This window comes from Excalfactoria chinensis, chromosome 4, assembly GCF_039878825.1.
Source record: "Excalfactoria chinensis isolate bCotChi1 chromosome 4, bCotChi1.hap2, whole genome shotgun sequence".
NCBI classification, from domain to species: domain Eukaryota; kingdom Metazoa; phylum Chordata; class Aves; order Galliformes; family Phasianidae; genus Excalfactoria; species Excalfactoria chinensis.
Window position 1 is genome coordinate 76,919,674 of NC_092828.1, and position 27,117 is coordinate 76,946,790.

At 44.6% G+C, this 27,117-nt stretch overlaps 1 protein-coding gene across 1 annotated transcript; it reads left to right on the plus strand.

The window, feature by feature from the left end:
- Window positions 1-2,522: 2,522 nt before the first annotated feature.
- Window positions 2,523-27,117, plus strand: LOC140251759 (sodium/hydrogen exchanger 2-like). The gene is made up of 12 exons (XM_072335829.1): window positions 2,523-2,922; window positions 4,245-4,708; window positions 4,813-5,063; window positions 8,476-8,693; window positions 11,074-11,270; window positions 15,374-15,463; window positions 16,930-17,000; window positions 17,943-18,107; window positions 19,239-19,353; window positions 20,475-20,609; window positions 25,438-25,504; window positions 27,005-27,117. The coding sequence occupies exons 1-12, from the start codon at window positions 2,673-2,675 to the stop codon at window positions 27,115-27,117; spliced, it is 2,136 nt and encodes a 711-aa protein (XP_072191930.1). The 5' UTR covers window positions 2,523-2,672.

Consider the following 27,117-nt stretch of genomic DNA (forward strand, 5'->3'; position numbering starts at 1 on the left):
CTACATGTGAAAATATGAGCAGGTTTCATTCTAATGGGGAAAAAGATTTTGCTAATTCATAAACTGGAATGACTGTCTTCCACTTTTAGACCATGTGTAAGCAAATGGCTGTTATTCTGACATCAGCTGGAACAGGGTTGTTTGCAACAGCAGCACACAGCTTCAAAAGACAGAAGAGACGTAAGGGCTGAAGAAGTGAAGCACCAAAGCCCCACCACTTACAGCAGAGCCTTGCTATCTGAGGTGTCCTGGGGTGAACAGTTTGCTAAAGAGACTACAAACAATTAATAACCTCAAGCTTTTGAAAGAAGAAATATATCCATGCAGATTAGCTGCCTTGCACTGTGGACTGGAAATCACAGGCTCACAGCAGTGGGAACTGCTGCAGTGTTGGACAGAACCCATCTGGTAGGTTTGCAGCTTGGCAAATTACTATTGTAATACGAGATTCTCTGTGCTTAGTGTATTTGGGAGCCTCAATCCAACATGGGATTTTCCCATATTATTGGCTACAGGCTCTGAAATGTTGAGTACTTATAGTTTAAGATTTAAGATTTAAGATTTACTTAAATACTTTACTGAAGTATCTCCTCATTTGAGGCCCACGTGGTACCACAGCTGAAACATACATCACTAATTAGTTCTCCTCCATTCCTCGAAGCCACAAGGAATATTCCAAGTTTTCTTATAAGTTTCAGTAGTGGATACACAAATTTCAGGAGGTGATGGAAACTGAGATTTAGTTTACTGCATTTCTTTTCTCGTTAAGTGATGAATACATCACAAACCACATATTTCACTTTTAAAGTAAGGAAAAGAAAAACAATTTGTTGCCATGGGTTAAGGAGTAGAATAGTAGCATTTAAAACCATGCTTCTAACAGAACAATTTTGTTTTGGGGTCCTGGATTCTCATCGCTGTTACTGTATTACACAATACCCTCTACTCGTAACCCTATCCCTTTCACCAGGGACCAGTCAATAAAATTGTAGGGATCAAAATCTAGCCCTGAAACCTAAAAATGGGGAAAGTACATTATGCTATGAACAAACAAAAAGACACCCCAAACCCCGTGTCAGTGAACATATGATCAAATGGTATTCACATTAAAAAGTGGTTCAATAATATCAATAGCCATTACAAGAGAGACAACAAGTATTGTGTCATCATAGCACTCAGGGAAAACATTTTGCCATTCAGTTATGAATATAGCAGAAACAGCACATAATGAAACGTAATGCATAAAGTCAGGGGAAATAACAAGATCATTTAATTGGAACGTTAGAGGGAAACGACTGAAAATGTAAACATGAAAGAAGGTCCTTCCTTAAAAGTAACGAGGGATCTGATTTCTCATTCTTTTCCCCATCCCTGCCTCAGTGGAATGGAATAATTGAGAACAGAGGGGAAAACCTCGTGGGAATTCTGTATTCCAAGTGTCAGTCCTGCAGTTCAGCCAGCTTCTTGAATCTGGTGCCACTTTGTATATTTAAAAAGCTTGGTTTGCTAAGATGGCTCTAATGGGAGGTTGGCTTCTTTGCTTTAAAGTCAGTAAGTGGGCTAATGACACGCAATTAATACACATTAATAATGGTGACTTAGAAAAGTCAACGTCAGAGAACTTCATTGCATCTCGTTCATGCCCCAAAGTTTATCTTCATCCCTACAGATCAGAATCAGCTCATAGGATGCTGAGAGCTGCGGGTGTGTGTCTGCGTGATGGGTTCAGGCTGCCTATAGAAAAGTGGGTCACCAGCATCTTGTTGGCAGCTCAATTTTGGTGTCATTTAGGCAGCTGCAGAGAAGCAAAGAGGCTATCGATCAGTCTAGCAACAGCCTGGGGCCTCTGTTTTAATTACATGTGTGCTTTGGACTCAATTCATCCCTGTTGAAGCATTATTAACTTAAATGAAACTCCACAATGGAGGAATTTGACTCAGGTTTTGGTTCTTTTTTTCCTCCTCTTTGATATTCCTACATCTGATTCTTTTGAAGTCTTTCCCCAAACTGGCATTTGGCTTCATGTGAGCAGTTGGTGTTTGGGGGTTGTTGAGAACCCCTAAGACCAGAATTCTATATGTCCCTCAGTATGGCCCAAAGCCATTCCGGCATAGAGAGGTCGGATGGGTGTTGCTGTCTGTCTGCATGTTCAGCTTTTCTAACCAACTTCACTCAATTTCCAGTGCTATGTTCAAGCAGCAAAGAGAAATAAAACTAACTTCTCCTGTTGCCTCTTGCTGTAGGAAGAAGCTTGAAGCAATTGGTTAAATTTATTCTTTTTCAGGTGTCCTCCATCCATTCAGTACAGCTCCACAGCTCCATATTCAGCACAAGAAAGATGACTGCTTTGAATTACTAACTGGAATTGGTGATTATCATCAGCATTGCTGCCAGCGTTGGGCTACAGATGAGGAGTGTGGTGAAATACAGCAAGGTGGGCCCACCTGTGGCTGCTGCTGTGCCATGTGGGAGCTGCAGATATCTGCAGCTGGTGCACGAAGCAGCTGAAGGATCGTCCCATTTGGGCACGTGGCCCTGAAGAGCACGGATCTCCAGCAGGTCCCCCATCCGGTTGCTGATGGACAGGGAGAAGAGCAGGCTGACGGCTGAGCTCTGCAGTGAGAACAGGAGCAGCCGCGACCAAATACACGCAGTGGACAGCCCTGGGCCAAATGGAGAGGCAGAGAGCATGGAGCAAGGGCATGGCCACTGTCCTGGCTGTGCTGCTCTCCTCCTTCCTGCAAGCCGCTGCGGTGGGAGCCCTGCATGATTCTGCGGTGGCAGAGAATGGCAGCTGGGCTGCTGAGGAAGCGCAGGGCAATGCGTCCATGGAGCACACGTTTTTCTCTCTGGATTATCAGCATGTGCAAGTCCCCTTCGAAATCACACTCTGGATCATGCTTGCATCCTTGGCCAAAATAGGTGAGGCACCAGGGAAGGGGTGGGCAAGGAGGGGCTGTTCCTTGCTAAGATAGACTTTATGAGTAGGATCAGGAGGAAACAGGACAGGTTGTGTTTTGTCTTTGGAGTTCAGAGCTGTTTGGGGTGACACAGGAAGTCCTGGGGCTGGAGGTAATGTAGCACGTTGTATATCAGGTGCTCATGTTGTATGGGAGATGTACTTTCTGCTGAGTCCTGAGCTCTGCAAATGTACCTGTGTGTAATACTAATCAGACCTGCAAGTGGTCGCTGTGCCCTTCATGGAGCATATTCAGCTGCTGTGAAATTCCTGTGAGCCAGATAAAAGCAAAGAAAATGCGTAAGCAGATGTGTATTCACCTGCAGGACTGGAAACGAGAGAGTGGAATTTATATACTCTTTGTTTGTTCCCCACCCAGGAATTGTGATCACTTCTGTGAAATTCCTGCCATATAAGTTGTTTTACCACCTTCTTCTTCAGAAAGGAAAAGTCTGTGAGATTCATTTCAATCAAAATTTAATTTCTTTCAGATAGAAATGGCTTTTTCTTTGTGCTGTTCTGCACCTTGTGGAATGAGATCTCTACTCAATCAATAAATATGAAGAAATAATAACCATCACTTTTTTTTTTTTTTTTTTTACTGCTGTTATCCCTGTTCCAGTTTAATTTGTTTCAATTTCCTTCTTACTTTTAATAACCCACCTCTAGTACTTATGGTGCTTGCCAGGATTTCTCTCTAGCAAACACCGGGTGTTGCACAAGGCTGGCCTGGTTGATTGTTTGATCTCTTTCCCCATCTTACCTTTAATTTTGTGTTGATAATTAGAAGTGGTGACAGTTTTCATACTATTCAATAATATATATTTTTTTCTTAATCTTTTTGTATGTATGGAATCTGTATTGTGTTTAAAATCAGCAGTTGCTGTTTATGCTGTTAGTGCTAAAGCTGGCGTGCTAACTAGATTGCTTTATCCCAGAAGCATTTTTATTTATATGGATGATTTAGTTTATTTTCTCTTTGTGTATTAGCATAACATTAAAGGTGTATTTCCAGGTATGAGGAACTGCAGACCAATGTTTGATATCTTTTAGATTCCTTAGCTAGTTTCTGCTTGAGCTTTACCTTAATAACATAATTTGTTATCATTGTTTATTTGCTTTGGTTTATTATCAGTATTCCAAAGTGCAGCCTGCTGAAGGTGGGATCTGGTGAAACCTCCTCACCGCAAGGGGTATAGAATCATAGAATTATGATTGGGTACCTGGTGTTCCTTGGCCAGTCTGGGTGATAACACAGATTTTTTTTCTGTTCATCCCCTTCCAGCATTTCACCTATACAACAAGCTGCCTTCTGTGGTCCCAGAAAGCTGTTTATTGATATTTGTGGGACTCATCATGGGGGGCATCATCTATGGCCTGAACGACAAGTCACCTCCTGTCATGGACAGCGATATCTTTTTCCTCTACCTGCTGCCCCCCATCGTCCTCGACGCAGGGTATTTCATGCCCAGCCGCCCATTTTTTGAGAACATTGGCACCATTCTCCTCTACGCGGTGGTGGGGACGATATGGAATGTGTTTGGGATCGGCTTTTCTCTCTACGGCATCTGCCAAGTGAGAGCTTTTGGGCTGCGGGACGTGTCGCTGCTCCACAACCTGCTCTTCGGTAGCCTGATTGCAGCTGTTGACCCCGTGGCCGTGCTGGCAGTGTTTGAGGAGATCCATGTCAACGAGAAGCTGCACATCCTGGTCTTTGGCGAGTCGCTCCTGAATGACGCGGTGACCGTGGTGAGGAGCAGGCTCTGTGAGAGCGCCTGGTGTTCAGAGAAAGGGTGGCAATGTCTGGTGATGATTTTGTTCATGGTTGTTTTCCCCTTTCCTTTTTCACCCAGGTGCTCTACAAGCTATTTCGATCGTTCTGTGAAATGCCAGCCATCAAAACGGTGGATGTGTTCGCCGGAGTTGGAAAATTCTTTGTGGTTGGGATTGGGGGAGTGTTGGTAGGTCTTACCTTTGGGATGACCTCTGCCTTTACCACGCGATTCACCAAGGACATCCGTGTCATCGAGCCGCTCTTTGTCTTCCTGTACAGTTACCTTTCCTACCTCACTGCAGAGATGTTTCACCTCTCCGGCATTGTGGCGTAAGTCTGCCCCAGCATCTCGTTTCTCCAGGAAGGATGTTTGGTTGTATTTACTAAAAGGTGTAAAAAAAACCAAGTGTTTTAAAGTTAGTTGCAAATCTGTCTGTGACAGCGAATAGAAAGTATGAAAATCTCTGAAAGAGCTGAGAGGTGTAACTCCATTCCACACATTACACTACTGCACGTAACAGTGCTATCCGCAGCTCACAAGCAATCCAGATCACTATTGCCAGGCAAATTTCAAATGTCCAGTTCATTTAAGTAGGCTATTGAGGACTGGTTACTTGAGCCCCATGGGGGTTAGACCCAGCCAAAACCAACATCTGAAAAACAGCAAGGATTCTTTAATCAAATCCTCATGACCTCTGAAAAATGTGGTTGTTAGGTTTACAGCACATCTGTTCTAGCTTCATCACTGATCGTGCCCTACCAGTTGGCATCTGGGGCTTGGTATCCAGAGGCATGCTGAAAGCAGACCTGGTGGTGGCACAGCGAAGTGATGGGGGGTAGCTATTCATCCCTTATAGAGCTGAAGCATGGAAATATGCCTTCTGTGTGAGAGTGGAGGGCTCTAATGGAAACCTCTGCCTGGAGATTTGACTTGGAAGTTCTGACTGACCTCCAAAAGATTTCAGGCAAAGCTCATGTGTTCATCTTGCATTTCTGTACTTGGTGTGGGTGGGCCTGTCCATCACCTCCCTGCCTCTAATGGCACTTGAAATCTTCTGACCACATTCAGCCAAGTTTGTCAGAGAGGAAGGTTTCAAAAGTACTAAACCCAAATTGCTTGCAATTTAATAGAGCACAATTAGTTTCCATACACTGATGACTGACTTTGTGCTTAACTCATTGTGAATTTTACCTGGAAAGGTGCTGAGAACAATAAATAAATCTAACAATTCTAGCAGTAGTCAAAGCCTTGTGTTGGAAAGCAGAGACAGATGAGAAACACAGTGTGGGTGATTCAGCCCTTCTGATTTCTGTGGGCTGATATTTGTTGCTTGGTTCTACAACTTGAACTAAGTCAGCAGCTGTTGAGGATCACAACTGACCATTTACTGTTTCCCTTAAGACTATAAAGTGCACTAAGACTCCATTGATAGCTACAGTGTAAACAACTGGAAATCTGATAATGAGATAAAAAGAAAATAAGAAATTTAAGTTGGATACCAGCTAGACACAGGAGTGCCTGGGAGATCGATTTTAAAACTAATGGTACTTCTTTGGCCATAAACTATTCCTATCTTGCAGATTTTGTTCTTTGAACAGTTAAAAAGAGCAATATTCTGGCATTACTGACAAAAATTCTAGCTCTGGGAATAGGTAAGAGAAAGCCTATTTATAGGAGCAAAAGACAGAACAGTGAAATAAATGTGCTGCATAATCATTATGGAGCAGAAAACATTCAATCCTAATGGTGTCTCTTTCTATCAATCAAAATCTACTGTACCCATTATGGAACCCATTTTCTATTCTTTTGAATAATGTATTGTTTCTAAAGCAAAACAATTTCAAAGGCAGCTGATTCCTGCAATACCAGTCCTACAATTGCCAAATTATAAATGCCTCTTCTATATATCTCGATTTCAAACTATTCATTGGCGATCAGGGAATACTGTATTATGAGAAACAGACCTTGGCAGTTGTTTCTTTGAAAAATAATCTGATTGCAAAAATAAATAAATACATTCTACACAATCCAAAAACCTTCTGAGTGCAACTCGATCTGCTAAACTTTTCTGCTAATGTTTTTTAGCTTAATGCACATATACATATATATGTGTATATATACATATATATACACACACATACCTTTTTCTCCTTGTCCCTGTGGCAGTGTCCATCTTGGAAGCTGCGAGGAAAAAATGGTCAAATTTATTCTTGGTGAATGATCTGAACCTGTATTCTTTTTTCCAAGAAGCATTTCCAAACAATGGCTCTGAAAGTGGATTGCCATAAATTCCTGCTGGGTTTCTTAGTTGGAACTGTTTTATTCCCTCTTTCTTGAGGCAGATACAGCAACTGAAAAACTATTCCATTCTGCGACACTTTAAGGCTCTCCTTCCCCAGTGAAAACATGGTGGCATTTCTGTGTCTGACCTTCCATGTCCTGCACCTTTACTGCTGGTCCTTCCCTTAAATCCCATTTTGTTTTCTGATTGGTAGTGAGGGAAAACAAATAATTATTTTAAGATGAAAGAAAAGGAAACAAGCATATTTGCTGTTGTCATTTGTTTGAATGCCAAGTCAAGTAATCAGCAACTCACGGTGGGTAGAAATGGATCTTCATCTGGAAAAGACTTTTTCAGTAATTCATGTGAAGGAGAACAGCGGAGATACCATGCAGTCTCCTGGGAAGGGAATCTGTCATGGATAATACTCCATGTGGATGACCTTACCAAATGCCAGGGAAAATCAGATCTCAGAAATGTAAAACCATTTTACTGCTCCTGGTACCACTTTTAGAACAAAATGTTTCTGTTTGGGTTAAAATATAAAAGATGGAGCTTTGACTCTTTCAGCGCTCAGTTGCTCTGACCTTCTAAGACTGCTGGCCTGAATATGTATTGATTTGTAAAGCTGATGAATTAGACTAACCACATGTACCCTGTAACTTAAAGAACCAATTAGCCATGAAAAATTGCAAGGCAGAGTTTTAATTGGTGCTGTGTGCCTCCGAAGTGACCTTGGGTACGTGATACAAGGAAGTCAAATGTTCTGACTCCAGCAACACTCTCTAATTTACTTAGAAGGAGCAGCGAAGCCATTTCTTGGCTCACTGTGCAGCCTGATGAGCGATCATTAAGATTCTTTTCACTGCTCGAGCATGTTGTTGTTTTTTGGTTGCATATTGGATGGCTTCCTAGCTACGTCCAAAGAATGGGCAACTCTGGACTTAGAAATATGCAGCGTGAGGTATGTTTTGTGTTTGTGTTTCCATTCAAGCTGCTCTTAAGCTACTATGACTTAGAGTCCTACAAGAGTCTCTTGTAGTGACCACATTGCAAACACTTCAAAATAGTCCTTTTTGCACATAGTACTCTCCCTTGCTCTCAAATGTCTTTCTCCCATGCAAGTAAATTGCTCTTAAGGATTAAACTCTGATGCCCAGGTGTTTTGAGATAGGTACAGTTAGCGTGCTGAGAGCAGGGTATGGTGATGGGAAATGTTGCTACATGCAGTGAATGAAGTTGTTTATCTGTGAAAATATTTAGGCAGCCTGGTCAACCTATATAGTTACTTACTGTCTTGGTTGTCCTGTTGATGTTAGCGGGCTGTAGGAAGTGAATCATTAGCATAGTAAGCATCTGACACTTGATAAAGCTGATATATATATATATATTTTCTTTAAATAATAATGTGTCAGTGTTGTGCCCTTATGAAGAAAAATGTTTCATTTTAATTTTCCCAGCATCATTGCTTGTGCCATGGGCATGAAACGTTATGTGGAGGCCAACATCTCCCTGAAGTCTCACACCACAGTCAAATACTTCATGAAGATGTGGAGCAGTGTTAGTGATACCCTCATCTTCATCTTTCTTGGAGTGTCTACCATTGGAGAAAATCACGAGTGGAACTGGCCATATATTTTCTTCACTGTCATTTTCTGCCTGATTTGGAGAGCACTGGGTATGGTGAAATGATGCTTTTTTTTGTTGTTGTGGATGTTGCTGGAATGGAACTTAATGATTCTATTACATGAGAGAATGTTTCTGTCCCTGCCGTCACCTCTCCAGTTTCCCCCATGTGTGGTTATTACAGATGTAAATAACAGAATAATTTGAGTTGGAAGGGACCATTAATGGTCACCTAATTCAACTCCCCTGCCATGAGCAGGGACGAGGGTTGAAATGGGCTGCAGGGCCTCCAGCACTGCTGTGGGGCACAAAAGCAAGTCAGGCACCCTACTGCATTTCTTTAGTCTGTGCAATCACCACAGGCAGCACTGGTGCTAAATAGAAATTCTCATGATACCTAGTTTACAGATCCATCTGTCTTAGGCCCTTTGATTATCATGATCTCCTCTTCCATTTCAGTGTATCATGGTCCTTTGCTATCTTCACAATAGGAGAAAGAGCGTTAGCACAGACCCTGGGATCAGGGCTGTGTAAAGCCCCAGGGCCTTTGGCTGCATATCCGGAATTGCAGAGATTTAGGGGATTGAATTTGTAACAACTTCTGTGTACAGCAGTATCCTTAAATGGAAAACTGGAGGAACTGTTGGACAGCTGTCCCTGGAGATGTTTTACACAGATTATTTGTGGGTAGATGAGAACTGGGTCCTAAAATGGAGGTGAAAGGCAAAAATATGAGGATACTTATGTAACTAAGATCCAAGGCACAGAAAACCAGCTGCTCAAGGCAAGCTGTAGCTTATCAGCTGCTGCTGTCCTGGTTTGGTCCACCCAGCCTGCTAAGCAGGGTCAGTGGGCTGCCCAGGAGCTCCGTGGAGGGGACTCTACATCCTCTGTGGGAATCCTATTGCAGTCTTCGACCACACTCACAGTCAAAAAGAGAGCAAAACATAGTGGTAGCTGAAGAAAGAGTGTTGTACTTTACCGGTCATCTTGGCTAAAGGTAATCTTGCTGAAATTGGCAACAAGGAAAATCTGAGTCCTGGTGCTAGGACTCTGGGATCCCATTTTCATGACTTCTAAGTGACCAGATAAATGTTCTGGTGTTGTCCTCACATGTATCTTACACTAATTCAGTGTTCTGAGCAGCTGTTTCTCTATTGTGTTCTGTATTATTGTCCTGATCTGAGTGAGTGCGGAGTTCATACCTTGTCTACTGAATATACTTAGTACTAATATCATACAGATACTGTTTTCAAAGGAAAAGATGATAGAGATGAACTCTGTGACATCAATATGTTGCCATCTTCTTCATGATCTATCTTCCTCATTGATGGATGTTTGTATATATTAACAATATCAGCAGATACAGCAGAGCACACATTTTGGCAAAGATTCGATAGCTACAAAACATTTGACGGGATTTATGTTTACAAACCACTGAGTCAAACAGAATGGTAATTTACTTGAACTCAAATTTGATAGGCACTTCAAGAAATTGCTTAAATAGGCTAAACCATGATTAGCAAGACGTAGCAGAATCTGTTTTATTTGCTGCTAATACATGCCAAGGTTTGTTTTAATAACTGTGCGCTCTAAATGCACTTAGAAACACGGTTATTGGTTGTGCATACTTTGAAATGTTTTATTATGATTAAACATTTTTTTTTTCCCTTTCAAGTTATTTGCTTAGATGAAGAGAAGTTCTGAGTTATTCTGACTTCTATTTAGTTTGAAAATTCTTCATTGCAAGAAGTAAGGAACACAGCAATGTTACAAAGAGCCTGGCAAAATCCTCCAGCTCTCTCAACACAGCCATTCTGACTGCACTCAAATTACACCATACGTTATTATAGAATGGCTCGTTGCTACAACCAGCAAAGAAAACACTCTTTATATTCAAGGTCCCCCTGAATTAAATAAGAACACTCAAACTAAGGCTGAAAATCATCCCGCATATGTCATCCTGAATGGGGCTTCCCATTGATCTTCATGGCTGTTAATCTTCAAGAAATAGAATGTTTGTCCTATCAGCTGGCATTAAGATCACAGCTTAGAGCTTCAAGGCCAGACTTTTTGTATCTTTCTGCATCTGTCTTGTATTTGCAAATGACTGAGAATTACATCAACTGCTGTCACCTTACATGGTCTTGAAGCTGAGCAGTATAAATCTCTTACTTAAAGGTTTGTGGTGTTTGTTGTATGCCCCCAAGCCAGGAATGCCCGAGGATGGAAGAAAAGCCCTTCTCTAAAGCTCTAGTGTTCCAATGGCATTGGGAAGGTACCCCGCTTGGCCTAGTGCTCAGTGTTCACTGGTGTTTTACTATTGAATATATCACTCGATTTTGAGAAAATTAATATATTGGAAATATTTATGAGGAATGTATCCAGTTTCTTTTTGTTTGAGGTGTCCCCATCTTCTTTTCTGCTTCCAGGGGTTCTGGTGCTGACCTTCTTTGTGAACAGATTTCATGTGAACACTGTCACCAGCAAGGACCAATTCATCATTGCCTACGGGGGGCTCCGTGGTGCCATTTGCTTCTCTTTGGTCTTCTTGCTTCCTGACTTCCGCAGAAAGAAGCTCTTCATTGCAGCAACCACTGTGGTCATCCTCTTCACCGTGTTCGCACAGGTAACAGCGCTCAGCCCGAAGGACTGTCATGAGCAGATGTAGAGAATGACCACGATTTCTGTCTTTCAGACGAGTAACCAGAACTAAGCATTCAGACCTGGTGCGCAAGCTAATGGATATGAGCATTTATTGGTCATGACAATTTCCTTTGCGTCAGGTGCCCAGGTGGATAAAGTTTAAAAAGTTGCTACTTGAAGAGGCAGAAGGTGTGATGCATTTGTGAGGTTGATTGTATTTTGTTCAATTAAACCGTGTGCTGTAGCCTCTTCTATGACAACACGTCCCATTTCTGACCTGATCCATCCTCATTGGGGCAGCACTGGTGGAAACTGGGATGAGTTTTCTAAGAATAAGTCCCAGTTTCCTGGGGCATCCAACAGCTGAAGCAACAGCAATCATGAGTTGCTGATCAAAATGCTTTGTATATATACCCAAGAAATCTTCATGCAGCAGAGCAGCTGTAATTAGCTTATGATGATGCAGCAGCCAGGGGCCTGCGCTAACTCTTCTGCTGCAAAAAAATGTGGGTGCGTTACTTGTTGTAAAAGCAAGGAAAATCAAAAGAAATAACTCATAGCACACTTGATTTATTTGCCCCTGATTTTTCTTTCTTTCTTTGTTTTAAATTCATCTTTGAGTCCAACGGAAGTCTGTAGGAGTTCCTATCAAAGTCCTTCCGTACTGGGCTTAGCCTGTGGACGTGCTCCTGCTAGGGCTGCTCTCGTTGCTGTCAGACCGCTCGCTTTCTCGCATTCTCGGCGCGCCCCTCCAGGTGCTCGGCTGCTTCCCTCGTCCAGGCACTGCTCTGACATCTAGCGGTGGAAGCCTCCCTGCACGCCTCCGGGAGGTGCGGGTTGCGGTGCTCCCTTCTGTTCTCCCCCCAGGAGCGAGCCTGTCACGCTGGGGTTGCTTCCAGGGTTTCTCAGCAGAAAGCCACTTTTTGGTTCACCTTGCAAATGCTGCCGCGTTCCAGCGAGGATGTGGTGGAAACACTGGGGTCGGTGGGTCCCGAAGGGAGCAGGGCTGATGGTGAGGAGGTGAGCAGGTCCCTGTCGAGCTGAAGTGTGTGGGACGGGGGCTGGAAATCTCCTTGGTTCATGATGTCCTTCCTCTCTGTCACACGATGGGGCTGCAGAGCAGCTGCGGGGCTTTCAGGACACGGGGTCACGCTGTCAGCTGCCGATGTATCAGTATCACCCAGCGAGAGCTGATTCCTTCCGCTTGGCCTCCCTCAACCCTGCAGTGTGGGCGCTGGGTGCTCGGGCAATGCAGGAGAGACTGCGTTCATTCCTGAACCTTCCTAATCCACACCAGGAGCTGAAGAAAATCTGCAATGAGTGTGACGTGGTGCTGGGCTTGCTGGTTTCAGGGCCTTGTTGCATGCTGAAAGGAGACAGTGGGGGCCTCGGGGGTGGGGGACGTGGTTAGGTGGAGGGTGACAAGTTTTAAGATGCAAATGTGGGTCAGAAATTGAAAAGATACGGTCACTAGGCATGTCTGCTCATGCAGAGACACTCTTGAGACTCAGACAAAGGTTGTTCTAAGGCAGCAGCTCCATTCTGCAGAGGCTTTGGGAAATCCTTCCCAGGACCAGGAAAGTGCTTTTGTGTAACCTCAAAGCTCGGCTGGTGATGTCACTCCCATGCTGATGGGTGGGAGGTGGACAGGATCCCCGTGGGGACACTCAGCACTCAGTGGGAGCAGGGCAGGTTTTGCTCAGGCAGCTTTGTGCAACTGGGGCAGTCATGAGAGCAGTGGGAAGGAAACAAACTTGCTGCAAAGCTGAATCTGAAAAGTACTGTTACAACACAGCATGGAAAACGTCAGTGAAAATAATCATGATAATAAGAAAGAAGCAGGTATTGCGGTGAGCCTTCAGCAACTTGGGTTTGTATGTGAGTTCTTCAGAAGCCTGAGAGCTGCTGCAGCAGATTGGTGGATGCGGGATTGAGGAGTGAATATCTTTGATATCCCCACATCCTTCACATTGCTTTGGATGGAAAGGGCAAGTGAAATACTGGATACAGACAATTTCTGTTGACTTTTTTTTTTTTTTTCTGCTGCTGTTGTTTTGTGTCACGTCTTTTTGTTATATATTGACAGTGATATCAGTAGTGACGCGGGTCTTAGTTTGTGTTTAGACTGGTCAGAAGGTAGGGGACAGAAAGCAGGGGAGAAGCTGGTGAAAGCCAGCAAAGCATCTTGTTGGAGCACAGATCCACTTTGTTTTCTTGGAGATCCTGTCCATGCTGTCTGGAAAGCAGACCGACAACTGATGTGTAAACAGCTGGGCTTGCCCATACATGGGTCTGTCGTTGCTTTATATAACCCAGGAAACGTGGCTATTTTGGGCTTTCTAACTCGGTTGCATAAGGCCCTTCCCCCAAGAGATTTGGTTAATAATTTTGGGAAGGTTGGCTGAGCAATTGTCAAGTCCTCAGTGCTTGCAGGCAGTCTGGCTTGGTGCCACCCAACCGGAGTCCTTCCAGGAGCTGTGGGCTCATCTGGAATGCCACAGAGGGCCCTCATTGTTCTGTCTGTGTGAGCTTTAAAAACTAAATACCATAGTCTCCATTTAAAGATCGCTCTCAGACCATTAACATCTGACCTCTTTGATGAAATTGTTAGCAAATGTAATCATCATGTAGAGACTTCTGTATTTTCTCTTTGTTTGCTGGATATACTTACCTGTTAGCTACCAGATTGCTGTTGGTAGAAAACCATTGTGTGAACCCTGCTATAGCCATCATGTCATAGAATCATACTGTGGTATTGGGTTGGAAGGGACCTTAAAGACCATCCAATTCCAGCCCGCTCCCACTTGTCTGCTGATGAAGCGCAGTGTACAGTTGGCCTCCCATCAGCATCATGCAGTGCTCTTTGGGCAAGCTGTTCTTGGTGGGTGGAGGTCACAGGGGACCTACAGGCATGACACGGTCTGGTGGCCTGAGAGACATGTGGGATTCTCATAGTTCTGCCATGGTGTGGAAGGGCCAAAAGAGTCCAGGTGTGTGGGTGCTTCTAATCTCGGAGTCCTGCTCACAGATCTTCAAAACACCACTTTAAAATGAATACAAATGTTGCTGATTATCCATGGAAGGCAAGAGACCAAACTACCTTGTCTATACTTAATTTTTGTAATATCTCTTGCTTGTGAATTTCATATATTTCCTTATTTACTCTGAATAACTATGTGTTTTAATTGCTATTAGCTATTAAAATGACACATTAATTGTTTTTACTACTAAAAATGTGTTCAGCTGTCCTCTGTGCCAACATTTGTGACATTCAGAAGTCATAAATATTAACTGCTCCATTATTGTTATTGTAAACATGTCCTAGAAAAGGAGTTTCTTATGGAAGCCTGACTGGGAAATGCATTGCAGAAGCATTTTCAAAGTTCGTTCCCAAGGCTCAAAGGACATTAAAACTCTTCCCTTGGCCTTCCCACTGGGTGGATACTTTGATTAGTAAACTTAGCCACTGGCTGATGATCAGAGATCATTGGAGTAATGATGTGAGGCACTTAAATAGTGTGCAGGTGTCACCCGCTCTTGTCTGGGCCACCACTGGTGGGGGCTGTGTGCTCAGATGTCTCCAGGACAGCCTTCAATTCAGGCATTTGAACTTTGGACATTTCAAGCCTCTTTCCATCTGGTAGACTACAGCAGTACCAAACTCTGGCCTTGACCTTGAAGTTATTGGTGGAGCTTTTGTGATCTTGGAGATGCCGGAGGGCAGGTGAGGGGAGCAGAGCATTGCTCCTCTCTTCCATCCCTATCTAAAGGCTGCATGTGAGCTGCTGTTGACAAGCTACCACCATGGCTTTCTGCAAGCAGACAAAGTGTTTGGCTTACAAATATTAGCAGATAGCAGGGTTTCCAGTGTTGTCAGAGCTTCCCCGATGTTTATCCTGCCTTAAAACAGATGCTAGCTCAAACAGCAGGCCTTGTTCCACCAAAAAAGTTACTCCTGCTGCAGTGGCTGGGGTAGCTGTGGTTTGTATACATTCATGTGAATTTGCTCCAAAAGAGACAGTGCAAGCACCACCAGAATGCTTGATGTGAAGAGAGCCTGACTTTTGGATTTGTGTTTTGCTGCAGGGAATGACCATCCGCCCTCTTGTAGATTTGCTGCATGTCAAGAGGAAAAGAGAGAGTGCTCCCACAGTGGGTGAGCAGATTCACATTCGGGTAAGTAAGGAATTCAACAACACATGGCTTCAGCTTCTCAAGGGCTTTGCTGGTGGGCAGAGTCCTTCTGCAATGCAGTGTGCCTCCGGGACTCTACAGCTTTGCAAACTCCTGTTGATTTTGCTTGAGTCTTCTGCAAGTCAGAACCTTTCCAGGTTTAGAGTCCTATGCGGCTTTCTGATCAGGGATTATTATTTGTATTGCAGTGCAACCTTTCACTCAACTGAGCTTTGCAGTAGGTGATGCACAAACATGGCAGACAAAGATGGTTGCTTGCTTGAAAGCTTATCAGAGAATCATAGAATGGGTTGGGTTGGAAGAATCTTAACAACCACTCGGTTCCAACCCTGCTATGGGCTGATGCCCCCACCAGGTCTGGCTGCCCAGTGCCCCATTCAGCCTGGCCTGATGCGTAGTGTCCAGTGTGAAGTACTGCTCTGAATCTAATTGCTTATGCCCAGTCACACTTCCATAAGCATGTCTCCTTTGGGAATATTTTTGTCTTCTTTTTGAGTAGCTAGAAATAGAGATGTTAGGTCTGGGGACATGTATAAAATGTTTGGCATCCTCACAATTAGGTTGTATTACAGGGCTTTGTCTGAGGTTAACAGAATAGTTCAATAGGCTGAAGAGGCTTTTCCTATAATGAACAGAGAATACTTTCTTCTTTTGTTAGTGTCTGAATAGTAAATCATCTCTGAAAATGTGTTTATTGGGAAATGTGAGCTGAAAATGGCCATGTACCAATTAAGCTAAGTAGACAAGGTAACAATGCAGATAGTTGGAAGGCAGGCATGCAGGGAACCAGAAGCAGCTTTTGTCCTCACATTTCTCAGTCCACATAGCTGGGACATTCAGTGTGAGGCCCAGTTTGTGCAGCTCTGGCTGGGCGGTGCCACCCAGTGCTCACAGGAGCACTCATCAACCAGTCCAGGGTTTTTAATGTCTTTTAAAAAAATAATAATGTTTTTGAATAAGGCACAGTATGGTCAGTGATTTTATTTAGCGGGAAGTGCCTGGGGGAAGGCAGTACTTATTATTCAAGTGGAGTATTCATTTGTACGTTATCTCCGTTTATATCCTGAAGTTACTGTTCTCCTGAGACAAGCTGTCCTCAAAGCACGTGGCATGAGCATTATTGAGGCCCGGTATGCAGGATGTGCCAGCCATTAGCCAACCTGCACGTATCATAAGGAACAGATCCCCGTCCCTCAGCGATTAGGCTTTGCTTGCACAGACCTGAAAGAAAGCAGCCAAATCTCTCATTGTGCTCCAGAACCAAGGGATACACGTGTAGGGCTGAATGGGGAATTAGGCTGACAGCCCCTCTTCTTGTTTACCAGAGCTGTGTACCTTGCTGAAAATGTCCCCCATTCTGTCTGCTGGCTTTTGATGTTTGCTGACTGAGTTCATCACGTATGCAATACATGCAACCAGTGTATAGCAAAATCCTCTCTTCTGTTTAGTTCCTGGATCACTTGCTGGCTGGCATAGAAGATATATCTGGACACTGGGGACAGTATTACTGGAAAGACAAGTAAGGATTTGCCAAAATACAACTGTGTACATGTGTAGAAAAAAATGAGTCTGGTTCCTATTCTGTAAGTTTCTGCTGTGGGCTGCTGAGCCTCATTCATCCTTTGTGGCACAGTGCAGGTGGGAAGGGGCAGCTCCTACATCTGCAGCGAGGTGAGACCGGGCTCTTAGGGCACTGCTGCTGTGCAGAGCAAAGCCTCTCTCCTTCTTTGTAGGAAGCATGTTGTACTTTGCCATAAAAAGACTCCTTTGTCACTTTCTGCAGCGTTTGCCCCTTGTCCAAAGAAATTTGCTGGAAACACAAGAGCTGTGGGTGCCGTGGTAGATTGTCCATGTAGAAGAAATTATTGCTATTTTAAAATAATAGCTTAACCTGTACTAATAACAATTGACCTGCTTTAATTCATTTACAGCCGACTCATGATAATAGCTCAGATTGAGGCAGCTGAAATGCCAGTGCTTGGAAGTGCCGCTAGAGGGTATGGGAAGCACTGCTGCTGCTCCTTGCAAGTGGGTTTGCATGTGGCTGAGCTGCAGCATCGCTGTCTAATGCCAGCAAGGTTTTCTCCAAACGTTATGCTGCATTTGAGCAGAAAGCGGGAGGAAACAACTCAAGAGGGCATCTGGAAGTGTTTAAATCGCTAAATCCTGTTGTATCCCTGGGGCTACTGCATGTACTTGTAGCACTTACTGGTCTTCGTAATAAGTTTGGCACTTTGGGGAGTTTATATTGTACTTGAAGATGTTTTAATATCTTAGCTTGTGTACAGGAATAAGTAGGGACTGGCCTCTTGGGCAGTGGGTTTCTGGAAAGCAGGAAATGAATTATGATAGAGTATGGGGCAACCATGGCCTGTGAAGCTGCTGGCTTGATGAGACCTGCAGTAGTTCTAGGGAGCAAGAGGGCAGGAGGGTAAGAACGCCTTGCTTTGTTCTCAAACAGGCTGGAGTATTTCAACAGCAAGTATCTGCAGAAGTTCTTGCTCCGAGAATACGACCAGCCCAAATCCAGCATTGTGCTTCTCTATGAAAAGCTGGAGCGGAAGCACGCCATCGAGCTGGCAGAAGCAGGGCAGTTGGGCCATGCGCCGTCCCACCCGTCCTTGCTGTAAGTGCTCCTCGGCCTGTCTCCACAAATAAGGTGCCACTAAATTATAATAAGGCTGTGTCCCTGTTTGGGAGGGCCAGCAGGGTAGGGTTTATCCTCCTGTCACATGCTGGAAAGAATAACGACTGAGAATTACCAAGTTTTCTCAAGGAAAGAAATCTGCCTTTAAGAAAGATATATATGTATATATATGTATATATATATTGATCTGGAAAGATTTAAGTACCTCCTAATCATTGGATACATAACTGGGGATATCATCTTTGTTTTAGAACCCTTTGAAATCACATTAGCTGGAAGTTTGGTTTGCGTTTGGATTCCAGATATCCAGATTACTGTCTCTGATATGTCACCTTCATGGAGTGCTATCTGCAAGGGAAATGCACTTGCTCAGCTCTGTAGAATAAATTCTGCTCTTCATGCAGAATAAATATGAGATAAATCTGATGAGATGCACACCATGAGGCTGCCGTTGTCCACATCCCTACCACCAGAAGGAGCAGTTATCATAGAATCAAAGGATCACTGAATGCTTGGATTGGAAGGGACCTTACAGCCACCATAGCCTCAACCCCTGCCATGGGCTGGCTGACCCCACCAGCTCAGGCTGCCCAGGGCCCCATCCCACCTGGCCTTGGGCACCTCCAGGGATGGGGCACCCACAGCATACTAGGCAGCTGTGCCAGTGCTTCACTGCCCTTGGAATAAAGAATTTTCGCCTGACATTTAATCTGAATCTCCCCTCTTTTATTTTAAAGACATCTTCCCATTATCTGTCACTATCAGACCATGTAAAAAGTTGCTTTCTCTTGTTTTTTTTTTTTTATATTCTCCTAAGTATTGGATGGTTATGAACATATTTAGCAAGCTTCTCAGTCTTCTCTGCTTCTCCCTGCCTAGCTGTTCATAGGAAAGAACAGCATACTTTGGACCAGTGCAAAGTAAACCCTATTTCAAGATTAGGAGGAGGATATTCACAACTGACTGGTGGATGGGTTGGCTCCATCTGCAGGGACTTGCTATTGGTTGTCTGCCTGTCCCACTTGTTGTGGTGTCCAACAGAGATACTGGGCATTGGTGACACACCAGCTGTGCACCTCCTGAATTAAGATGCTTTGGTTTTCTCTGCAGTAACAGCGACAGGACTGTCATCACAGAGAAGAAATTGGAGGATACTCTGTGTCCGGATGGTCTGGAAGACATACAGGAAATACTGGCAAGGAACTTGTACCGAATCAGGAGAACGGTATAAGCACTTTCCTTAATCCATTTTGTCCAATAACAACAGTTATTTCTGTTATCCCAGCAGCCTGAGCAGATGTTGTGAATATTTACATAATTAGTAATGATGTGGCTTTGTGAGCAGAGAATAGTTGGCTGTGTGAAGCCAGATCTAGTTTCCAAGTCAGTGGCACGTTTCTGTTTGCAGCATGACAGCTTTTGAAAGGTTCCCCCAGTCAGCCTGTAATTTCATGAGGTATTTTAGGCATCAGCACCCAGCACCAGAAGTGAGAAGAAAGAAACACATGGATCCTCAGGCACCAGGTTAGCTCATCCAGCTGCTGCAAAGCTCCTGGTTACCTGGTTACACCCCCTGCCCCATCATCGTGCCATTGCAGCTTGGTGTGCTGTGACCTCAATGCAAGACAACAAGCAAATGCCGTAAATTTTATTATGAATCTGGTATATCAGGGGGTGACATAAAACACCTACTGTTTACTGAATATCTCCGAAATAATCCCTCTGAGGTTTGACACAGAGCCTAGGGAGGTGCATTGTCATTGCTGCTCGCATGCTGATACATGGAGCCTTATCCTTAAAATCCACCTAAGCCTTTGTTTTGTGGATTATGCACGAAACACTGAGTCCTTGGGGATAGGGCTGGGTTGGGCATCTCAGCACAGCGATTCAAACACCCCCTGATGCCATTTTGCTGAGTTGAGAGAAACGATGAGATAAGGCTGGGCAAAACCCTATAGCAATGGTGGAATGCTCTCCACAGCTCTCTCAGAGGAGGTGGTAGCGAGGCACGGTCAGCCTCCTCTCCCAGGTAATTGTGATAGGATGGGATGTAATGGCCTTCAGTTGACCCAGCGGAAATTCAGGTTGGATGTGAGGAAAATTTCTTCTCTGAAAGAGTGACGAGGCACTGGCATGGGCTGCCCAGGGTTAAGAAACGTGGAGATGTGGCACTGAGGGACATGGTTGATGGGTGTGGTGAAGATGGGCTGATGGTTGGACTTAGTGATCTCAGTGGTCTTTTCCAATATTAATGATCTCTCTGGTCACCTCTGGGATGAGCGTGCCCGTGGCTGGGGAACAGCTCTGAGGTGTCCCATGCTCACAGTGCTCTGTGGTGCACGGCAGGGCCCAGCGTACAGCAGGCACACGCTGCCCGGTGAGACGGAGCCTGTGGAGCAGGCCCAGGAGATCCTGATCCTGCAGCGCCGGAGCCTGCGGGTGGATGCAAGTGGGAGCGATGGGATCAGCCCCAGGAAGGAGGTAAGAGAGTGGGGATGTGCCCGCTGCAGCCGTGCATGTACTGCTCTCCGTGGTGATAGAAGGACTGCAGGTATCACAAGAATAAGGAAGAGGGCTCTTTCCTGCTCTTTTATAGGCAAATGTCATCTTAAAAACAAACAACAAAAAAAAAAGTCCTCCTCAATCCAAAATAGCATCCCAATGTGGATGGGCTGTTCAGCTCTTTGTAAGCCCAAGCTTCCATCCATACCAGGAAAGTTGCTGGCTAAGCAAATATTATTAATTGAGCCTCAGTTTGTATAGTTAGAGACCTGCTTTTCCTGTGTTTTCTTTTCTGGGAGATTCTGTGGCAGGCTGGTATTGAGTGCATCCATTGTCAGCATTCCAGATGCTCTGCAAACATTTGAAATTGGTGGGGTTTTTTGACCCCAAAAAATCCTCGTTTAAAAAGACAGAAGTGCTATTGTGAGTGTGCTTATTTATTTTGGAGGTGTTTTTTTGTTGTTGTTGTTTATAAAAGAAACTACAGTTCTGAGCAGACTCAAAGAAAATAAAATGGAAGCGTTGCATGCTGGATTGCTGGAGAGCCATGCAAAGCCCAGGTTGGCTGTCATAGATCCCTGCCAGCTCATATTCTGAGCAAGGGGAGAAGCAAGGTGAATGCAATGTCTGTGTGCCGGTGGCTTCTGCTGGCTCCTCTGTCATCGATGAAAGGGAGCTGGGCAGGTGTTCCCTGTGGAAAGGTGGAGTGGTCCAGGAGCAGCATATAAGGAGCGAGCTCCAGCCTACTGGGCTACTCTAGTCCTCTGTAACTCTTCCTCTGCAGGAAATCCAGTGAAGCCCCCACAGTTTGTCCCCAGGTCCCCCATCTCAGCATCAGAAACAGTTGAGCCATCCTAAATTTCACCTCCTTCTTGGAGGCTCCATCACTGTGGAGAACAGGGTGACCTTTTAAAGAGATACTTTATCTTTCTTTATTTAGATAGTGATTTTCCACGGCAGCACAAGATCTCCAGGCTGCCGCGGGCTTTATTCCATTCTGATTTCTTTGTTCAAATGCCAGTCACCGAGGAGCCTGCCGAGAGCTGCAGTGATGCACCAAATGCTACTGCTTCCCAGCCTTCCTTGCACAGAAAGGTGTTCCGGCTCTTGCAAACAACTTAAAAGATTTAATTTGATCATTTGCATGCTGATTGGTACTTACAATTCAAAGTAGATAGGGAAGAACATGGCATGTTCCTGTAGAACATTTGGTATAATTAAACTTCAAAAGAACAACATCAAACTCGCGCTGATTTTGAGCACATTATGTACTTTAAGGACATCTGATTGTTAACCCTTGTGCTGCCACATTCCTGCCCTCTGCTGCTCCCAGAAGTAATGTTTAATAGGCAATCTGGCACCTCAGTAAGACCTTCTCCATTTTTCCGAGCACTTATAACTGGCCTTTCTGAGGATAGAATAGTTTGGTGAACATTTCCCTTCAGACAGATGCATGGGACTTGCCAGCTGCTGTCAGTGGTACACAAGGAACACTTGGGTGCAATGCAAAATGCCAAGCTGGTACTTAGTGCAGCTGTCAGAAATATATATATAAAAAAAACATCCAGCAGGACTAGGGAGGCAATTGTCCTTCTGTTCCTGGCACTGGTGAGGTCACACCTCGAGTGCTGTGTTCAGTTTTGGGTGTCTAGCTATAAGGACATTGAGGTCCTGCAGTGTGTCCAGAGAAGGAAAGTGGAACTGTGAAGGTCTGCAGCACAAGTCGTATGGGGAACAGCTAAGGAAATTGGGACTGTTTAGTCTGGAGATAAGGAGACTCAGTAGAGAACTTACTGCCCTCTACAACTACCTGAAAAAAGGTTGTGGGGAGGTGGGGGTCAGCCTCTTTTCCCACATAACTAGTGATAGAACTAGAGGGAGTGGCCTCAAGTTGGGTCAGGGAAAGTTCAGTTTGGATATTAGAAAAGAATTCTTCTCTGAAAGAGTGACCAGGCACTGGAATGGGCTGCCCAGGGAGGAGGTGGAGTCACTGTCCCTGGAGGTGTTGAAGGAAAGGATAGATGTTGCACTGAGGGCATGGTTAGCAGGCATGGTGGAGATGGGTTGATGATTGGCCTAGATGATCTTGGAGATCTTTTCCAACATTAATGATTCTGTGATTCTATAATTTGAGGATCCCCTATCCCTGGAGGTGCCTGAGGACAGCTTGGATGAAGCCCTGGGCAACCTGATCTGCTGGGTGGCAGCCAGCTGGCAGCAAGGGATTAGAAGCAGATAGTCTTTAAGGACCCTTCCAACCTAAGCCATTCTATATCTTGTAGGAGACATCTGGGAGTGCTAATCATATCTTTACAATAGCTACTTCTCCCTTGTCCCAGTCTAAATAAAGCAGGTATAAATGCTAAGAGACATCACTAGAGTGAGCCTCAGCCCAAAAAAACAGCACTGAGCCTAAAACAAAAAGTCAGGAAGGCATGGTGTTATCAGCACTTTTGTCTGTTATCTTGTAGAGTATCTGCCTCATTTTAATTTGGATAAAAGGCCATCCCTGAAAGTTATGAGATAATATTCTAAAAGAGCCTCGGAATATCAGTGTGAAGTGGGGAGGTGTGTGATGCCAGCGTTTCCCACAGTAAGAGAATGTAGCACTGGAATTTGCAAGCAGAAAGAAGAAACACTAATGAAAAGCAGTTCATTATTTAAGAAAAAAAGTATTGTAAATTTAAAATTGGATAAAAATAGGGCATTCAGATTAAGAATTTCATGCCAAGTTGACAAGCAAACAGTGTTTAAAATAGCTGTGAGTGGAAGACTGGGGCGGCTGGCATTGGAGACTTCATATCTACTTCATACTCCATTTTTTGTAGTCCCTGAGGGAAGGGTTTGGCCTCCCGGGCTTTGAGTCAGCAGCAAAATCCATTCACCCCCCTGCTACATGTTTTTCTATTCTGCATTTCTCCACAAGATGGAAGCATTACAACTGTGTTTGCAAACCAAGCTGGAAATCAAGGAACAGAACCAAACTTCCAGCCAAGGGCCCTCCAACCCTCCAGCGGTGGTGCAGTGTGTGGGCTGTCTTCCCTTTCCAGTCTATGTGAAAAGAAGCTTTTGCTATACATTCAACCAATTACATGTTATGAGCTGAGCAAATAATTAAAAAATCCCTTTGGCTCAATAGAAACACTGCTTTTCCTGCTCAGCAGCTGTCAACATGCAGGGCATTTTCTTTTTTAGTGAAATTGATTGGTCTTTTGCTATTAAATTATGAAGCTGTTGTAGCTCAATTAGATTAATCTCATAGTTTGTTAGGGGCTGGTTTCTTTCTTCCTGTATCAGGCAACACAAAAATAAGGGCTACGTGGAAACGTGTCCTGCTGTAGGCTACTGCCAGCCCAAGAAAGACCAGCAGTGGAGCTCCTCCTGCCTGGTGTCAGCACCAGACCCTGACTAGACTAGTCCTGGTCTAGTATTAAATGTGGAGGTTGGTGGCCCTGCCTGTGGCCGGGGGTTTGGAGCGTGATGGCCCTTCAGGTCCCTTCCAACCATCTGTGATTCAGTCCCCTCCTGCCTTTGTCCTCCCTGTCTTCAGGTGTTGATCTTTTGGCTTCACTGTGGTGAGAGGTGGCTCCTGGCTGTGCTAGGAACCATGCCAAGGTTTTGCCAAGTGAACAGGTGAGAAGCAAGGAACGAACAACCATTATCCCTCTGAGCCAGTGGTGCAGGTCAGGTGATTTACACCAGGCACAAAAATCTTGGCAAGGTTGAGGGATGACTTCAGATCTGAATCGCAGCCCAGAGGATTAACTCCAAGACACTAATCTATTTCCAACAGAAAGTTCGCCTTCCTCCGCCTAAGGACAAAATTCCTCCTGAAGGCCACTGCTTCCTGTGGCTGTGCATCACATTGGCTCTCAGTGCTTGTGTGTATTTTAGGCTTGCCTTGTTTTAGGCAAGGAGCCAACACAAAGTACCCTGGCACTGTGTTTTCTGAGACCCGGGATAGCTTTTATTTACCATAGAGCACCCAGAAAATCCTTGCACCTGTAGCCAGGCAACTTGGCTCTCTTTTCTTCTGCCAAAACACAAGTGTGCTCCCCTAGAAAAGAGCTTATTTGGAGCTGCCCATAAGCCGTGTGCGTAAATGACATACTGCCTTTGGTAATTATGTCGGAGCCCTTTCATGGAGCATGCTCTGAGCAGTATTAAATGCCTCTGGGAATGGCTTTCCAGGGAGCCGGGCTGCTGCTGTGGAGCCCGGGAGGTATTGTCTTGAAAATGGTCAATAAAACCACGTACAATGGGCAGAGGGCAGCAGGTCTCTTGTTAAGGGAGGGGGGAAAAGGAAGGGAAACAAAACAGAAAGCCAGGTTGGGAGATGTCCAGAGTTATTTGGCAGTCCAGATTCCTGGCCCTGGGTGCCAAATCACAGCTGCACAAGAGGCTTATTCCCATTTCACAGGAAGACTGAACAATGTGGGCTGGATGGTGCTACTGTTGGTTGCAGAAAGGTGGCGATGGGCTCACTGCCTTCTTCGTGCTGCCTCTGTGTCTTGGGCACGGGCTTGGTGTCCCCATCCCAGTCAGCTGCTCCTGCATTGTGCTGCTGGAAGGCTCCCACCAGCCCAACCCCATTGGTGTCTGTAAATATTTCCCCTTAGAAACGCCTGCCATGCGTTGGTTCTATTTTTAGAACCAGCTCTTTTTGTTTTTCTTGGCAAAAGTAAAACAAATGGAAGCGGAGTCCTTGGGGATTGCAAATGGCTTGTTTATGAAGCATGAGTGTCATTAACAGACTTGCTAGCAATCTTCATAAATGCATTAAAGCACTTTTCTTCCTTAATCACAGAAGGAGGGCTCTTCCCTGGCGTGGGGTGACTTCGATGTGCAGCCCCGGCTGTGCCGCTCCCTCACCGGTAAGTGGGGATGGGGGAGTCCCTTCTCACCCTGCCCTGCTGGGGGCATCTCAGCAGGGGATAAGGCGGGCAGTGCTCTGAGATGTGAGTGCTGTGCAGAAAGGATTCCGAAAATTAACATCTTTGGTGTTTTTGTTTGTTTGCTGAGTATTATTAAAATGCACCATTAGCAGCACTGCCTTGAATCTTTGTTACAGAAGGACCCGTGGTTCAGAACCTCGGGTGTTTTTGTATGCACAAGCTCATTCTTTGGAAACGTGAAAGTTTAGATTTCACGCTTTAAACAAATGGTTTAATATCAAGGAGTATAGCTGGTCAAAGCTGTAAAATGCATCTTCCCAAATATAGAGGATGGTCTTTCTTTAGTTTCGGAATCACAACATTATTCAGTTTCCATCTCTACCAGAGATGTAACACGTGGCAAGTGGGCAATGAGTCTTTGAGTACTCAGCAAACACCATCAGCACAATCACAGCTGTAAGGGGAAGGATTAGAGCCATGCCACGTTTGTTGATCCTGCAGGTGGCAGGAGGTACCCTGGAGGTTTTCAAGGAGAGGGAAGATATCACACTGAGGGTCAGGGTCTGAAGTGATCACAGGCATGGGTTGGTGCTTGGACTAGTTGGGTTAGTGGTCTTTTCAACATAAATGATTCTATGATTCCATGATTTTGTGATTTTCTGCCTCCAAATATGGACTGACCTGGGCTGAGGGTCTCAGTCAAGTGTTCCTATACAAAATATTTCTTTATTAGTTGTATACCTGAAAAATATTTCAGGAAAGAGCAGGTATTTGTTTCATTATTTTTTATGTCATTCTGATTTTAATGTTGTCTTTCTTTGCAGTTTTATTTAAAATTTTGAGCTACAAACAGATTAAGTAAAGAGTTTTATGGCTGGTGCTGTACATCTGCACAAAGGTGCCTTGCTGCAGCTTTGCACAAGCAGGTAGAGGGAACACAATTCTGTGGCATTCCTGTGTTCATGGTGTGGCCACCTGCTGTGGATGTATCTGTTTGAATCCATGGTTTATTACAAATGTTTAAACTCTTCTTGAAGAAGAACATAATGCGGCGAAAAACCAGAGCAGAGTAACAAAAATACAGCAATTCTGGGTGGGTTTTTTATTGTTTTTTATTACATTCTCTCTCATCAAAGCTATGCCCCAGGGAACATGTAGGCACAGAGCTGACGGGGCTGCAGTGCTTCCGTTGTGCCTGTGTGCACCCAGACAGAACGTGGCATGGTTTCATTGATCCAGACACATAGCATATTTCAAGGTACAAAGTAGGACTTACATTCTGCTTTTCCCCCCTGCCCTCATCTACTCAGACACTGATCTTTGTCTTCTGTTTCGTAATTGAAAAGTGATCTTTGCAGCAACATAGCTCATCCTCAATGAGCCGATGGTCATCCCAGTGGCTCTCTGTACTGCTTCATTACTGCTGACCCACAAAGGAGAACATCCCTCACCCGTGCCTCTGCTTTTCTCTTCTTGCAGTTGAAGATGCAGAGAAGGTTCAGGCTGTGAAGCAGAACCGGTCACAGTCTGTGTGTGTGATCCCTGCCCGCAGCAAGCAGGAAGGAGCAGGGAAAGAGGCTTCAAATATGTGA

Coding starts and splice junctions, on each gene's coding strand:
- LOC140251759 (XM_072335829.1), top strand. CDS start 2,673: ATGGAGAGGCAGAGAGCATGGAGCAAGGGCATGGCCACTGTCCTGGCT. Junction 5,064..8,475: donor CACCTCTCCGGCATTGTGGC/GTAAGTCTGCCC, acceptor TAATTTTCCCAG/CATCATTGCTTGTGCCATGG. Junction 11,271..15,373: donor TCTTCACCGTGTTCGCACAG/GTAACAGCGCTC, acceptor GTTTTGCTGCAG/GGAATGACCATCCGCCCTCT.